This window comes from Calypte anna, chromosome 21 (assembly GCF_003957555.1).
Source record: "Calypte anna isolate BGI_N300 chromosome 21, bCalAnn1_v1.p, whole genome shotgun sequence".
Lineage (NCBI taxonomy): Eukaryota > Metazoa > Chordata > Aves > Apodiformes > Trochilidae > Calypte > Calypte anna.
The window spans coordinates 6,950,785-6,967,312 of record NC_044266.1 but is presented as its reverse complement, the minus strand read 5'-3'; the positions used below and the strand labels follow the sequence as shown (position 1 = coordinate 6,967,312).

Below are 16,528 nucleotides of genomic sequence, written 5' to 3'. Positions count from 1 at the left end.
CTCTTTTCCTTTCTTTTTTCCTTTTTTTCCTTCTTTTTTTATTTCCTTTCTTTTTTTCCCTCTTTTTCTTTTTTTATTTCCTTTCTTTTTTCCCCTTTTTCTTTTTTTTTATTTCCTTTCTTTTTTTCTTTTTTAATTCCTTTCTTTTTTTCCTTTTTTCTTTTTCTTTTTTATTTCCTTTTTTCTTTTTCTCTTTTCCTTTCTTTTTTTTTTTTTTTTTCCTTTTTTTAGTCCCAAAATTTCTGCCGTTTCTCTTGAGACATCATAAAGTTTGTTCCTCGATTTACTAAACGGTAGATTAAGGTTCGGTTTGGGAATACAACTTGCTTCCCCGGGCTAAAAAGGACCAAATCCCACTCAAATCACGGAAAACTCCTTCAAGGACATAAACTCAGCCACGGGCTGCGGAGAGGCTGAGGCCCCCCCGGAGCCGCGGGATGTGGGCGGCCAGCAGTCGGGAGGGGCGGTGGGTTGGACCCGGGGGTTCCGGGCCGAACCGAACCGAACCGGGCTGCCCGCCAGGCTCCTCCTCCGGACGGGGCAGTCGCAAAGTGCCGCAAAGCAGCGGGGCTGCCGCACGGCGGAGCTTCCGGGGCCGGCGATGGCGGCCTGAGGGTCGCTGCTCCGCGGCGGGATCGGGGCTGGTGGGGAGCGGCCGCGGGACACGGGGCACGGGGGACGCGGGACACGGGACGGGACGGGACTCCCGCCCCGGCGCCGCCCATGTGGCTGCAGCAGCGGCTGAAGGGGCTGCCGGGGCTGCTGTCCAGCAGCTGGGCGCGGCGGCTGCTGCTGCTGCTGGCGCTGCTGCTCGTCGCCTACTGGTACCTGGGGGCGGCCCGGGCGCGGTGGGGTGCGGGGCGGGGAGCCGAGCCCCGCGGTGCCGCCGCCCTCTGCCTGCAGGCGGCCACGGGCTCCTGGCGGGCGCAGGCGGAGCGCGGGGATGCGCTGCCGCTACCGGAGGAGGAGGAGGAGGAGGCGGCTGCGGGGCCCGGGGCCGGGGGTCCGGGGCTGGCGCTGGCGGGTAACGGGTTCCTGCTGCTGGACGCGGCCGCCGGCCGGCTCTGGGTGTCGGCGGGGCCCGGCGGGGGCCCGTTCCTCGCCACCGAGTACCCGGCGCTGGTGCGGCTGAGGGCGCTGGGCGGGCGCGGGGAGGCGCGGGCGGCGGCGGCGGCTCTGCGGGACGGGGCCGTGCGGAGGGTGCGCTGCGTCCAGACGGGCCCCGGGGCGGGCGCCGGGGACTGCGTGACGGTGCGGGAGGAGGTGGTGGCTCACCGGAGCCGGCCGCGACTCTACCTGCAGCGTATCCGCATCGCCAACCCCACCGAGCGGGTGGCCGCCTTCGAGGCCTCGGCCCCGGCAGGCTCGGCGGGCGGGCGTTTCGCTACCAGCCTGGAGAAGGCGGAGGAGCGGCAGTTCCTGCTCTCCTCGGGCCGCTTGCTGCTGGCCGGCAGCCCCAAGGTGGTGCTGCTGGTGGTGGCTGCCAAGAAACTGGTGAGCCGGGTGCAGGTGGCCCCCAAATCCCACTTTGATGAAACCGTCCTGTCCGTGGTGCACACCTCGGAGCCTATCGAGGTGTCCAGGCTGGAGGAGACCTTCAGCAAGCTGAGGGAGGCGGCCAAGAAGGAGATGCTGGAGGTGATGCAGATGGGGGTGGAAGATCTTTTCCAGGAGCACCAACAGATCTGGTCTGACCTCTTCATTTCGGGTAAGGAAAGTGATGCTCGGCTTCCAAAGGGTTGCTTTAGAGGGATGCTGAAGGCTCAGGGGTCTGGTGGTTGTCTCCAGGGGCTTCCTGACAGTTTTCTCTCAGGGTCATCTTGTGTCATAATAAAACCATTCCTAGTTTTACAGAAGTGGAGTTTTCCTTACTGCATAAAGGTGTCAAAACACAATCTGCTGGCTCCTGTATCTATAGGAGCTTCACTGATTTGCCCAGCTGGAAATCAAGTTGACCTTTAGTGACAATATTAAAGGCAGATTTCTTCATAGATGTTAAACACTCTCCTACAGGGATGTTTCTTCTGGCCTTGCATAAAACAGTAGCTGCCCAAGTCATATAGAACTTGCTGGTTTAGAGCCAGTAAAAAGATATAAATGTTCCTGTGACAGATCATTCCTGTGGGGTCTTGGTGACAGCTCCCTAAGGTGTCTCCATCAAACTATCTTTGCCTTTGTGGGAGTTTGGGAGAGCATCTAAGAAAATTCAAGGAAACATTTCCCTTCAGTTTCATAGGCAGAGGTTTCTTAGATGTTATAAAAAATGTCTTTTGACATCTGAACAACGATGCAAACATTTGATCTTCTTTCTCTCCTAATTAATGTCATATTCACATAGGATTCTCTGACTCTTGGTTGTTTCTCTTTCTTCCAGGGGTTGAAATGATAAAGATCACAGATTCCCACACACCATCCAGTGAGACTGTCAACATGACCCTCTACTACATGCTGTCCAGCATGCCAGCTCCTCTGCTAGACCCACTCATTAGTGGGGAGGACAGAGAGAAAATGGAAGCCAGCTTGAACTATGCTGACCACTGCTTCAGTGGCCATGCAACCATGCATGCAGAGAACCTGTGGCCAGCAAAGCTGACCAGTGTCACCCAGATCCTGCAGCTCTCAGACCTCTGGAAGCTGACTCTCCAGAAAAGGGGCTGCAAGAGTCTTGTGGCAGCCGGAGTCCACGGATTTATGCAGGGAATGGTGCTGAGTTTTGGAGGGCTGCAGTTCACAGAAAACCACCTCCAGTTCCAGGCTGACCCCGACGTCCTTCATAACAGCTATTCCTTACGTGGGATCCACTACAACAAGGACCTGATTAACTTAGCTGTGCTGCTGGATGCTGAAGGAAAGCCCTTCTTGCACGTGTCTGTGAAATTCCAGGAGAAGCCCGTGAGGCTGTATGCCTGTGAGGCAGGCTGTCTGAACGAGCCTGTGGAGCTGACCTCAGAGGCACGAGGCCACACGTTCCCTGTCATGGTGACTCAGCCCATCACTCCACTGCTTTACATCTCCACTGACCTGATCCACCTGCAGGATCTGAGGCACACGCTCCACCTCAAAGCCATCCTGGCTCACGAGGAGCACATGGCCAAGCAGTACCCAGGCTTGCCTTTCCTCTTCTGGTTCAGTGTGGCTTCCTTAATCACACTGTTCCACTTGTTCCTCTTCAAACTCATCTACAACGAGTACTGCGGGCCAGGGGCCAAGCCCCTCTTCAGGAGTAAGGTATAAGGCTGCTGCTGCTTCTGGCTGCTGTGTTGTCAACCTGATTTTCTGTCAGCTGTGCCTAGGGAGGTTCTGGTTTGGATGCTGAGGCGTTTGTCCTCTTGCAAGAAGGAGGATGAGGGCAGGGGCTCACAAACGTTAGAAAAGAGAAATCTGTTTTCTGTCCTTCTTAAACCTTTGTGAGGCTGCAGATCAAGGCAGACCCAGCTTTTCTGTCCTCTTGCCACCCCGTGGTGTAGGGCATTGCTTGTTTTTAAGCCAAAAGTCCCAGCTGTGTCTGGAGATGCTGTCTCTTGTCGTGCAGTGCCAGAATGCTTGTGAGAGCACTGCTGGACTTGTCTTCACTCCCTTGGGGAGCTGTGCACGCTTGTCCCCCTGGTTGGGATGTGTGGCATGTTGTACCAGAACACACAAAGGCAAACTGGGGTCCTTAGGGCAAGGTGCAGACTTGCTGGGAACACTGGTGGAGGCTCAGAGGTTTGTAGACACTGTGCAGTCCTCCATCAAACCACATTTGCCACTGTCGCCTTGGTAAAGTCCTGAGCTCATGTTTCTTCCTTTCAGACAAAATCCATTGCTGTGTTAAGAGAAATACTGAGTGCTTTTTACTGTAAACTTGGGGGTTCGGACCTTGAGCTCTACAGCATCTCACTTTGGTGTAAAGGATTTTAAATTATTGTTTTGAGTTGCCTTAGAAAACTTAGTTGCTAATAAAGACTTAGCACAGAATAGACATAGCTGGTGATTTCTGCTCTTAGTGCTGGTACTTTCTGGTTGTGTGTTGATACAGAGTGGAAATGGAAGACAAGACTGGATTTACTGTGTGAGCTAGCCATATTGTTTAGAAGATTCCCCCTGTAGGGTTGAACAGAGTTAAATGTAAACTGGTGGTATTAAAAAAAAAAAGAACATAGTTAAATAGTTAAATAGAGCTGTCAGACAAAATGTTCTAGCCTTAGAGTGCCCTGTTTTCCAAATGATAGAAGCAAATTAAATTCTAGATAGCTAGGGCTGGATTAAACTTGACAGTCAGTACCTAGGGGGTTTAAAAAGAGTTGGCAATTTTCCTCACATCTCACTGGCTCTGTAATGTTGAGGACTGGAGATCAGATCTGAGCATCTGTCATAAGGTGAAAGAATTAGAAGGTGCTCATCCAGACAGCTCAGCCTGGGAAGAGGGAGGATAGGTGTGGATGTACAGGTATCAGTACCAAGCCTATCATCATGATCAAAACCTTAGAGCAAAAGAAGTGGTCAGGAAGTGATTTCCAATGTTGTGCACACAGCTGTGCCCTGTCCTGCATCCTGAAATGATAGACCTACATCCCTTTTTTCACTGCTGTCCCTCTGGTTGCCTTTGTCATCTCCAAGACTTGCCTCCTGCCTTCTCCAGAAGTTGTTCACTGGTGCTGCTGCAGGTCTCTGGCCCTGATGTTCTGATGCTTCCCAGCTCCATGCCAGGGCTGATGTGACAGCTCTTCCTTCCTGACACTGCAAAGAGCCTTGCAGTGCACAGCAGCTCTGCTCCCTCAGCTTCACTGGACCTGCTTCAAGTGAAGATGGTGCAGAACCTGATTCCAGAAACAGGGATGAAGTGGAAAGCAGCTGGAGCTCAGGATCTCTGCAGCAGTAAGAAGATGGGTGGTGTTGGTGTAACACGGGATCATTCCCTGAGTGGGAACATCCCAGTGTCCAAGTGAGCTTAGTCCTGCTTTCAGCCTCCTTTTGCACAAGACATTTGACAATTTTGCAGCTGAGAACAAGGACCTTTTGAAAGCAACAATCCTTTTGTGCCTTGTTAAGAGAGGAATCTGAGACTTGGAAGGTGTGGTTATTCAGGAGTTTACCCCAGAAGCTCGTGTTACAGATGTTTCTTTTTCCTTCAGTTCCCTAAGAGTCATCCATTGGGTGAAAATACTTGAAGACATACTAAGTCCTTTGATATTCTGATTAGGTTTTTTTGGTTTTTCTTTGGTTTTTAGTTGTACAGGAAAATAAAGAATGATGAATCCCTACAGAGAGCTAAATTAACTAGAAAACTTTAGTGTAACTTCCTTCCTGGTATTCATTTCTTAATTTATTGCTTGGGGGGAGGAGGAGGTTGTTAATCATTTTACCTCCACATCAGTAACAAGTCAGCCAACTGAACTGTAGCTATCTAAGTGCTGGTAACAGGGTTTTTTTCAGCCTTTATGTTTGCAGAGTGCAAAACCAATTTAATGAAATTATTTTCTGGATTTACAGTTGGAAATGCTGCTCTGCAGGGTTCCTGCTCTGACCAGAGTGAGACTTTGTGCATTGATTTGTTTTGGCTGTGGGAGGAAACTTCCCACTTTCTGGTGATTTAAAGGTCTTTTGGTTTTAAAATACCAAAGCTGTTATTTCTAAATAAATACCTTTCAGTCAAAACTGATCACTAAAGTGTGGTTTGGTTTCTTTTGGTTTTCTTTCTTTCCTCTTTTACTCCCCACCTAGTTAGCAGAGCTCTATGTGACATCTGTGGCCAGTATTGACTACAAAAGTGCTTGGGTTAAAAGGAAATAGAGTGTGGTAAATAATACCACAAAAAAATGGATGTAAGGTGGGAACAGAGAGTTTGGAAGGCATGATAAGAGACAGAAACACCCAGGGTGGTGCTAATCTGCATTTCCCTGGCACTCTGTAACCTTGTGGCACTATCTTGGGGCATGAAGGCCAAACTTCAGTTCTAAGAACACAGAAAGTAGCTCAGGGAACAGGCAAGGAGCACATTTAGTGGCTGGGCAGCAGGTAGGGAATTGGACACATTGGATACTCCCAGTGAAAAGCTGGGGCAGGCTTGAACTTTGCATTTTTAAACAGGTTGCTGTCTTGTTTGAGGCTAAAAACCTCCTTTAGAGAAGTAGATTTTGGTGTTTGCTGCTTATTTATCTGCAGCCCATTCCACTTGGGAATTACTTTAGCTACAAGTCCACAGCCTAAGAGAGGGAGGCAAGGGGGGACATGAGGAACTGCACACCAAGCACCTTGTATATTGAGAGAGATATTAAGCTGTTATTAAGAGATGCAGACAGAGATATGAAGCTGTTAGGCTTTCACAGAACACACCAGAAGCTCCTGCTCCTTCTTACTGAAGCTCCATTTCCAGGAGCTGCTGTGAAACATCTGCACGAAGCTGATAAAAGAGTTTCCAGGATGCTGATCCCAGCCCATGGTACCAGCTGGAGGCTGAGCCTTCTGATGCTCACTTGGAGAACTGCCAGGAGTGGGATGGCCACTGGGTTCCAGAAAGAGGATTTCAGCCTCTTTAGACCTGGGGAAGATGCATGAAGAATCATTACAGAAAGGAGTGGAAGCAAAAAGAAAAAAAAAATAAAAGCTTTGAGAGTGTTTTATATTTAAAAAGGAAATGTTTCATAATTCCTTTGCAAAGAAAGAAGGGAAATCACAGAAATAATTGGAACAAAACAAAAACAAAATTCCATCTTTACAAGCACACCCATAAAGCAGGAAAACTTTTCATCCAAATGTAAACTTCATTTTTAGCTGGGGTTCAATTAAAATGATAGTGGCACAGAAGTGGTGGCCAAGAAGGCCAATGGCATCCTGGCCTGTATCAAAAACAGCGTCACCAGCAGGTCCAAGGAGGTGATTCTGCCCCTGTACTCAGCGCTGGTGAGGCCACACCTCGAGTCCTGTGTCCAGTTCTGGGCCCCTCAGTTTAAGAAGGATGTAGAGGTCCTGGAACAGGTCCAAAGGAGGGCAACCAGGCTGGTGAAGGGACTCGAGCACAGGCCCTATGAGGAGAGGCTGAGAGAGCTGGGGCTGTTCAGCCTGAAGAAGAGGAGGCTCAGGGGAGACCTCATTGCTGTCTACAACTCCCTGAAAGGAGGCTGTAGCCAGGTGGGAACTGGACTCTTTTCACAGACGACCTTCAACAAGACAAGAGGACACAGTCTTAAGTTGTGCCAGGGGAGGTTTAGGTTAGATATTAGAAAGAATTTCTTCACGGAGAGGGTGATCAGGCTATGGAATGGACTGCCCGGTGAGGTGGTAGATTCTCCGTCCCTGGAGACATTTAAAAAAAGACTGGATGTGGCACTCAGTGCCATGGTCTAGCAACTGCTCCGGTGGGTCAAGGGTTGGACTAGATGATCTCTGAGGTCCCTTCCAACCCAGCTAATTCTATGATTCTATGATTCTAAGTTTAACTCAAAAGCATAGGATGTTGTTTAGCCTGTAAATTCAGACATTAAAAAGAGAGCCAGCTAATTCATGGAAAGAAAAATAACTTGAGAATCTCAGTTCTGCACTCACTTAATGCTGATTTATGCTTTTGTTGGATAATAAATACAAGATGCCAGAGCAGAATTTTGTTGATTCCATTTGAAGCTCAGAAAGCAGCTTTCTCAAGTGCTGCTGTCTGAGCAGGTTAATGCATTATTCAGAAGCAAACAGCACAGCAAGTAGTATAAATTTCTGCCTTCCACATGTGTGCTCCAGGCAACTTCCATTGAACCAGCAGCTACTGCTGGATGGAGCTTATAAAAACCAGGGATTTTGCGTTAAGCAAGAGATCTCTCTCAGCTTTTCTGGAACCCCTGGTTTGATTCGTGTGCCCAGTGCAGCTCAGGTACAAAACTGGGCTCTAGGATCTGTGTTTACATGCTAGTAAATTGACCACCTACATGTGCCCTGGCTTACCAGATAGAGATGTTTGGTTCCTAAAATAACCAGCAACAGGTTTTTAGGTGAAAGGTAGGCAGAGGGAAACGTGGCAGAGGATGGAAAATTCCCATAGGAGAATTAAAAAAAAAAAGGGAAAAAAACCCAACCCAGGGTAAGTATTGATATAGAGAATCATAGGATGGCTTGGGTTAGAAGGGACCTTAAAGATCATCAAGATCCAAGCCCCTGCATGGGCAGGGACCTCTCCCACAGCCCAGGTGTCACAAAGCCTCATCCAACCTGGCCTTGAACACTTCCTGGGAAGGGCATCAACAACTTCTCTAGGCAACCTATTCCAGTATCCTGCCACTCTCATGAGGAAAAAGGTTTTCCTAATATCCAACCTAAATCTCCCCACTTTCAGTTTAAAACCATTCCCCCTTTTCCTGTCACTTCTCTCTCTGGTGAAAAGCCCCTCCCCAGCTTTCCTGTAGCCCCTTCATGGACTGGAAGGTTCTCTAAGCCCCCCCCAGATCAAGCCACTGATCCAGTAATGAATTAGGATTCCTGAGGCAGCAGGAATGAAGCAGGATTCCTGTGGGGGTCTCAATGCCTGCTCCTGCCTGCTTTGCCTTAGGAGTGAAAATGGTTTAACAAGCTCACACTGCTTTCTATCAGAGGTCAGCAGGATGCTTTGGGGTGTAAAACCAATCATTTGCAGTGCTCCAGGAACCCTGCTCTTTCCCAGGGCTGTGCTACTGCCATAGCAGAGGCAGAGGGGACAGAAACGAGCTCTGGCTCCCCCTGCAGCATCTCTGCACCCCCATGGACAGCCTGGAGCATCTTCCAGGGACTTCAGGTTCACTGAAACAGGGCACACTGAGACACTGCAGTGCAATTGAGCTAGGAAAGAAGGTGCAGGTTTTCAGGCAGGGCTTGTCACTCAGTCACAAAACAAACCAGGACAAAAGAATATTTCAGTCAACCAAAGAATCCTCCAGTAACTGAAGTTGGGAGGAGGCCTCCAGACTTTGTCTAACCCAACCCACCAGAACCCATTGCTGTCCAAATAGACCCAACACTGCTACTAACAGTGCTAAAGTAACTAATTTAATGTTTTGCTTCTCAAAACATCTTCATTACAAACTTGCAAGGCAATGGGAAAACCAACAGCTGAGTTTCCATACATAGCCTGGATCCAAGGCCCATCTAAACTGGGTTTTTTTTTTTAGGCACTTGTGCAGATAAAAAATTATCCCACAGTTACCCAGGTTTTCCACTGCATAGCACTGAATTTGAAGTCGTGTCCCAGAGATAAACAAAAAGGTATAAATTGGGTGGCAGGGCAGAGCCTGCAGCACCCCCCTGAGCTGCACCATGCTTGGAGTCCTGGTTGCTCTGCTGTCCCTGGCAGCTGCAGGTAGGTGCCCACTTTCACCATGAATTGACTTAAAATCTGGCAGCAACTTTCATTTTTTTTTTTAGGGACATCAGACATTCTGCAAGGAAGCAAAAGGGAGACAGCAGAGGCTGTTATTTAAAACTCTTTGGGACAGAGTAACCAGGAGCTGGGTGCTCTGTTCTTATTCCAGAGGCCTTCAGCAAATTCACAAATATTTTCACTGAAACCCAATCCCCACCAAACTGCTGCACTGCCTGGGAGCTGCATCTCTGCTGACACCTGAGGATCTGGTTCAGCCAACGTGGTTGGATTATCTGCCAGAAAAATGGAACAGTTCAAGCAGGCTTTGTGCAGGGATGCTCAGTGTGGACTAAGGCTGCATCCTCACTTCCAGCACATGAAATCCCAGCCTGTGTTTCTGCCTTCCCAGATTCTGGACAAACACAGCCTAGTTAGGAAAAAACCTCTTGTCTTACAGGCATTTTTTCCCCCAACTTCCTGCTTTTAAACCAATTTTCTTTGTTTTCTAGCCTCTGGCTGCGGGGTTCCTGCCTTCCCACCCACTGTCTCCAGAGTTGTTGGAGGGGAAAATGCCAGACCCTACAGCTGGCCCTGGCAGGTTGGTCACTTTGTCCTTGCTCTGGAACAATTAGGGTTTGGATATTACCTTCTCATCAATCCCAAGGCTTCCAGTCCTTTTAAGCAAGCTCTGGATGTGCCACCTCCTGCTGGGTAGGGAGGTTTCCATTTTCTCTCAGTAGTCTCAGCCACCATTCCATATTTAAGCAAGAAAAGTGTGAAATTCAGTGGAGCAGAGAATGCCTGCTGGAGCACAGCTGAACACAGAGTTAAAAAACCCATCTCTGAAGTAAAGGGAATGTAGGATTTGGGCCAGGCTTAGGGAGAACTTTGGAATAAACAAAAGTAGAAAAAAAAAATAAATCAAGCTTTTCAGCTGATAGGGAAGGAGGGAAACTTTTCCTTTGGCCAGGAGTGGGAAACCTGGTGCTGAAAATCTTCCCAGCAGCTCCCAGCAGCAAGGTGTGTTCTGGCTGCAGGAAGAAAGCACAATTTAAAAAAAAAAAAAAAATTAAAAAATCAGCAAACAAAAATCTGAGTCTTGAACATCTTGATCCTAGGCCTCCCTCCAGTACAGTTCAAATGGCAAATGGCACCACACCTGTGGAGGGACCCTCATTGCAACCAACTGGGTGATGACAGCTGCACACTGCATCAGGTAACAAAAACCCAAACCCTGGAGCTGCCCAGGAAGCAGGGAATGACCTGAGACAGATGAAAAACACTGGATGGATCCCAGCTCTGCCTTTCCCAACTCAGAGCTAAACACTGTGTGTGGGGATCACAGCTGACAGGGCAGAAGGAGAATGACAACTTTTCAGTTTCTTAGCATAGAAGTAGAGAGGAAAAACCCTCACACAATTACCTGAGTTATATATTCTTCCTTTTCTGTAAATTCCTACAAATATCCTTATGTTTTCCAGTTGCTGGTAACATTCAGCTGTATTGCCTCTTTCTGTAACACAGGTGGCAGTGAGATCCCAGATGAACTCAGCAATCCATTCCCTGGAGCACACCAGGGATTCCCAGTAAGCTCCTCATGTTATGGGGCTGTAAAACAAAGAAATTCTCAGGTTTATCTTTGCCTTTTCAGCATCAAAACTGTTTCCAAAAGCCAATCCTTTTCTGGCTTAGTAACATATATCCTTGAATACATACATTCATACATACATATATCCTTGAATCCATCCATCCATCCATATATCCTTCAATACATACAGCCAGTTCTTGCTCGTTTTAAGACTGAGTTGTAGAAACTGCAAGAATATATAATAATGAGCTTTGGCTGCACGTTATTATTATTAATCCTACATATTTCAGATATCACACAGGTGTTTATCAGGAAATCTGTTTATTGCTGTCAAAAAAGCAGTTCAGAGTGTTTGCTTCAAGAGTAAGAGCTGAATCCTGCATCTTGGGGGTGTTAATGGAGCCTTGAGCAGGAGCTGCCAGGACAGCTTGGAGGTGAAATGCTCATTAAGCCTCAGACACCATCTCTGTCCTTAGCCAAGCTCTCAGGTGCTGGCTCAGCTCCAGGCAGGTCATAAAAGTGCTGTGAGGTCACCAGCTTGAGGAAATCCTCCCTGGATACCTCAGGTGGCAAAGCAGCAGCTGGGTGACTGCTGGTCCTTGCCTTGCCCAGTTCTTCCAGGAAATATCGAGTGTATCTTGGAAAGTACAACCTAGCAGCTGAGGAAGAAGGATCAATTGCACTTTCTCCAGAAAAAATCATTGTCCATGAGGACTGGAACCCCCAGAAGGTTGCCAGTGGGTGAGTTGGTGGCAAGTATTGTTTCACTTCTTAGGTGCTGAGCAAAAATCAATCAATCTGCCTGAATTGCACCCACCTGGAGCTGTGGCAAATCAATGCACTAAGGTTTAAAGGCTCCTGCTCCAGCCTGCAGTGGTAATTCCTAAGGTTTGCTTCGAGATGAGAGCTGAGTTCCCAGTGTGTACTTTTCCCTCCTCGGGAGAAGATAAAGAACTTTCATTTTTAATTACTTATTGATTGTGTTTCAGATGCCATTTTGCATGTTCACTGGGTGCTGGGGAACTATTCTGTTCATTGATTTCCTTTGCACAGAGGAAGGGAAATAATTAATTTCTACACAATGGCACAAACACAGAGTCACCAATCAATGGTACCTGTGTTTTTGTTGCTGAAGGACTCGTGTCCTGCTGCAGGCCAAGGGCATTAGCAAGGAAATCCTGTCAGTTTCCAAGTCCTTGGAGTTAGTCCCAACACATTTCTTGGTGAAAAGAACCTATAAAAGGCAAATTGTCAGAAAGCTGCCAGCAGGGAAGTGGAGAGTTCTGAAGGGAATAGTCTTCCAGCCCATGGATTTCCCCATTGCTTTGAGGGTGGAGGAATCTTCACTGCTTACATCCCAGCCTCCTTCCTCCTTGCACTCCCTCTGAAGGGCTAAATGCTGTGCAAGTGCTGAGCATCCTCCTCCTCCTGTGCCTCAGTTTCTCTCCAGTCCTCTTCACCCCTTCCCTTTCTGTGTGTCTGACCCCAGGTATGACATTGCTCTGATCAAACTCCCTGAAGACATCACCCTAAGTGACCAAATCGAGCTGGCCTGCCTGCCCCCAGCACAAAGCATCCTCTCCTCCAACACTGCCTGCTACGTGACAGGATGGGGGAGGCTGCAGAGTAAGTGCTTGGACCTTGGCAGAACAAAAATCTTTTAGTACTGCAAAAGGTTTGCAGACTTTGAGGCTGTCCAGAAAAAAAAAAACACAAAACTTCTGGTGGTGCTGCAGGACCCCTCATCCTCAGGGCACTGAGGTGGCTTTGTCAGGCTCCACTTTACTCCTACTATATAATTTTTAATGGTTTTTTTGGCTTGCAGTGGGGCTGGTAATGCACTAGAGGGCCTTGCACTAAGCTTTTAGAAGCTATTGTAACACAAAGGAGCTCGGGGTGCAGACTGGTAACTGTGCTAATCCTAACAAACCCCTCTGGATAACTGGGAAGATGCGGAAGGGAAGAGATCTAAAGAGAAGCAGAGGTCAGAGTCCAGCAGAAGTATCAGAGGGGCAATTCCTGGAGTGAGGAGTAAACTGCAAACACCTGAACAAAGAGCAGCCCTCTATTCCTCTAACAATTAGACATTTTGAAATGGAAGGCAGCCTGTTAGTAAGTCAGGGCCTTTTATACATGCATAAAAGAATGGAGCTAAGGAATAGAAAGCTTCTCCTTTACCACAGCCCTTGGGGTTTTCTCACCTGGAGGGACAGAACCCAGACCCTGGAAGCAAAGCACCAATGCAGTTTGTTCTCTCTTCAGTGCCAGCTGGGTCCATAACTTCTTTGCTTCTGTTTCCCCCCAGCAAATGGACCTCTTCCAGATGACCTGCAGCAAGGGCTTCTGCTGGTGGTGGATTATGAAACGTGCTCTGAGCCTACCTGGTGGGGAAGCATAGCAAAACCCACCATGGTTTGTGCTGGTGGGGATGGAATCATCTCCAGTTGTAATGTGAGTCCAGAGAACATCATTTTCAGGGCCTGGTTGCAGACATAAAGAGGCCTGCAAAAAAACCCAAAACAAACCCAAGGAATAATTCCCATTCTGACTGCCATTAACTGTGCTCCCCCTTCCTCCCAGGGGGACTCTGGTGGCCCATTGAACTGCCAAGGTGCTGATGGCAGGTGGGAAGTCCATGGGATTGTCAGCTTTGGCTCTTCTCTTGGCTGCAATTATTACCACAAACCTTCTGTCTTCACCAGGGTCTCTGCTTATCACAGCTGGATCCAGCAGGTGAGGCTCTGGGGATTGCTGCTGGGCACAGCACAGACACTGGGATATTTCTGAGGTTCTCTCTGCTTCAGGTTTCTGCCACCTATTCCAGGAGCTGGATCACTTTGGGCTCCTATGCTGCTTTACATACACCTCTGGAGACAAGCCCCTTCCAAAAGGGAAAAAAAAACCAGCAAAAAACAACTATCCTCTACTTAAATAGTTCTGCTGAAGTCTGGAACATCTTATACTTATTAATTTAATAGAAACTTCAATCTAAAAAGTGATTGAGAGCCAAAAATCTTATTTCAGTGATTTAAATCCTGCATCTTGGATGCAGCACACACCACTCACACCTTCCCAGGTCCCACCATCTGATTTCTCCCTTTTTTACATTTTTGTAGGTTATAGCAAGCAACTAATCCACTGGGAGCTGGATGGTGGATGCCAAGAAAGAAAACAGTTTGACCACAGTGATAACCACTGTGACACCAGTGACCACAAAGAGCTGGGAAATCCTGCACATCACTTGTACTGCACCCAACCATACTGCAATAAACTATTTCTTTTTGCAAGATGAAAGAAAAACCTGTGTGGATGTCACACCTTGCTGAGCATTGTCACCACCACAGGCTGGGAATTTTGTGTTCATAAACACAAACTGGAGCTTGGTACCTTCCCCTGTGGGGGGGATGTGAGAGGAGGCTGGGCAGGAGGATGGGGGAGCCCCAGGACCAGCTCCTGGGCAGGGCTGAGCCAGGCAGGCACTGGGAGGGCTGGAAAAGGACCCAGCAGATGCAATGCCCAGGGGAAAGGCAGCAGGGCTGGAAGCAGAGCCATGCAGGTGAGTGTGGGAGCACTGCAAAACACAAAAAGCATGATAAAGGGTTTTTTTATTTCGTTCTTTAACACCCTGTGAGCTGGGGGCTTGGCAAGGAGAAGGGGGAAATCCAGCAGTGAGCAGCCCCAGCTCCTTCACCTCCCCATTGCTCATTTTTAAGTCATTTTTAAGTTAATTTTAGGTCATTTTTAGGTCATTCAGATGCCAGGCAGAGCCCCTGAGCTGTGACTGCCAGAAACAATGGGGATTTTTCTGCAAAGCACAAACAGAAACACCACCTTTTGCCTGGCACTAAATTAAAGCCCCTGTTCCTATTTCTTTCATTGCATTAAGAGGCAGGCAGCACAGAACCAAGGAGGGGGTTTTGTGGGGTTTTTCTGCTCCCTCTTGGCACATATTTTGGTGGATTCAAAAGTAAAACAGCTGATAAAAAAGGAAGATGAGCGACTCAAAGGTAAGAAGTAGAAAGGATAAGGCAAAGGTGGGAAGTTCATTGTGAGAACAGAGATGCAGGTGGGTTCAGAGAGAAATTTTATAGGTTTGTAGTTCCTTTCAGTCCTTACCTTTGGATTGAAAATGAAACAAACATCATATATATAAACAGAAATAGCATTAAATAAATAAACCATGGTTATTTATAATCTTTTGGAGACTGTACTTGTGTCACTTTTCTCCTACTTTACAGCCACTGGCCACCATTCTGCTGTGAAGGTCCCAGCAGGGACTTGTTTTGCTGAGAAACAGCAGGGTTATTGGGTTTTATTTCTCTTCTTTAAAATGTCATTTCAGCTGTCTGAAAGAGAAGGGAATCTGAGGAGGGCTTCTGTCTACTGTGCAGAGGATGGGGAAAAAACTAATTAAAAAAAAAGACTGAGCTGAATGGATTGATCAGCAAACCCAGTGCCCTGGTTTGGTTTATTTTATCGGTGGCAGTAAAGGTTGTGTGGTTATTCAGGAGTCACCAGCTGAGGTGTTTTCATGAGTATCACTGATGTAAGACTGTAAATTATTAATAGCTCCTAAAATGAACATTGTTAGAGGTTATTTGGCTGGATGGAACATGGATGGCAATTATGTGCAGCCTGCAATGTGAAGGAAGAGGTGAGCATGAAGCTCAAACAGTAACAATTGGCTGTGTATAAACTTCTGTAAAAACTAAAGCAAACCTGAGATTTGATCAATTTTCCTTCTGCAATATTTAGACAATATTGTGGAAACATCTGGAGTCATTTGAAGGTATCAAAACAAATTACTCATCACCTGGAAGCTGCTCTTAAGAACAAATTCTAACTGTTCTAAAAAAACAATTAAGCAATATCAGTTTATGAGCACTGGGATAAGTAACTCATCTCTTCATGGGCTTCCCTAAGATGTGGATAGAAGTACCACAGAGAATAAAACCAAAAGCCAATGATCTTATCAGTCTTAATACTCACAGAAAACCTGGGTGATTTCATCCATGTCTTTTTGCAGCTCTGAATGTGTCATGGAAACAGCCTTTTGACTACACCTTTTGCTTTTAAAATAAAATGTCAAGTGGAGGAAAAGACAGTAAAACATCTTCCCAATAACCCCCAGCTAATGCATGAGCCCTGGTCCTTGCTTCAGAATGCATCTGAATTGATAACCATCACTCCTAGCTCCAGTTCTGTTTTCAGGAGCTGGGATCAGACACATCCCTTTCCTTTCCTTTCCTTTCCTTTCCTTTCCTTTCCTTTCCTTTCCTTTCCTTTCCTTTCCTTTCCTTTCCTTTCCTTTCCTTTCCTTTCCTTTCCTTTCCTTTCCCTTTCCTTTCCTTTCCTTTCCTTTCCTTTCCTTTCCTTTCCTCTCCTCTCCTCTCCTCTCCTCTCCTTTTTTCTTTTTTCTTTTTTTTTAATAATTCTTTTTTTTCAGATGTTCTCCCTCCTCCAGTGCTGGTGGTAGAAAACCAGTTCAAAGGATTCTGACAGCATGCACAGTCTCCCTCTGCAGCCTCCTTGGAGCCATTTCCTTAGATTTGAGCACCAGCTTGGAAACATGGAGAGACACAGGGAAAGCCCTTCAGGAACTCACATCCTGTGAAAACCTTCGGGCTCTTCACCTCATCCAT

At 47.4% G+C, this 16,528-nt stretch overlaps 2 protein-coding genes across 2 annotated transcripts; both read left to right on the top strand.

Moving 5' to 3' along the window:
- The first annotated feature begins 689 nt into the window (after nucleotides 1-689).
- On the top strand, nucleotides 690-4,134 carry KIAA2013 (KIAA2013 ortholog). Its single transcript, XM_030463655.1, has 2 exons — nucleotides 690-1,708; nucleotides 2,375-4,134. Exons 1-2 carry the CDS (start codon nucleotides 724-726, stop codon nucleotides 3,232-3,234), a joined length of 1,845 nt encoding a protein of 614 aa, XP_030319515.1. The 5' UTR covers nucleotides 690-723; the 3' UTR covers nucleotides 3,235-4,134.
- Nucleotides 4,135-9,238: 5,104 nt separating this feature from the next.
- On the top strand, nucleotides 9,239-14,175 carry LOC103526193 (chymotrypsin-like elastase family member 2A). Its single transcript, XM_030463656.1, has 8 exons — nucleotides 9,239-9,295; nucleotides 9,808-9,896; nucleotides 10,417-10,514; nucleotides 11,499-11,627; nucleotides 12,376-12,512; nucleotides 13,192-13,337; nucleotides 13,467-13,619; nucleotides 14,003-14,175. The coding sequence occupies exons 1-8, from the start codon at nucleotides 9,253-9,255 to the stop codon at nucleotides 14,018-14,020; spliced, it is 813 nt and encodes a 270-aa protein (XP_030319516.1). The 5' UTR covers nucleotides 9,239-9,252; the 3' UTR covers nucleotides 14,021-14,175.
- Nucleotides 14,176-16,528: the final 2,353 nt, after the last annotated feature.

Bases quoted from the DNA above. Each gene is read 5' to 3' on its own strand.
- KIAA2013 (XM_030463655.1), top strand. From the start codon at position 724: ATGTGGCTGCAGCAGCGGCTGAAGGGGCTGCCGGGGCTGCTGTCCAGC. The intron at 1,709-2,374 runs GTAAGGAAAGTG...TCTTTCTTCCAG, and splicing joins GTCTGACCTCTTCATTTCGG to GGGTTGAAATGATAAAGATC.
- LOC103526193 (XM_030463656.1), top strand. From the start codon at position 9,253: ATGCTTGGAGTCCTGGTTGCTCTGCTGTCCCTGGCAGCTGCAG. The intron at 9,897-10,416 runs GTTGGTCACTTT...TCTTGATCCTAG, and splicing joins CCTACAGCTGGCCCTGGCAG to GCCTCCCTCCAGTACAGTTC. The intron at 13,338-13,466 runs GTGAGTCCAGAG...CCTTCCTCCCAG, and splicing joins GAATCATCTCCAGTTGTAAT to GGGGACTCTGGTGGCCCATT.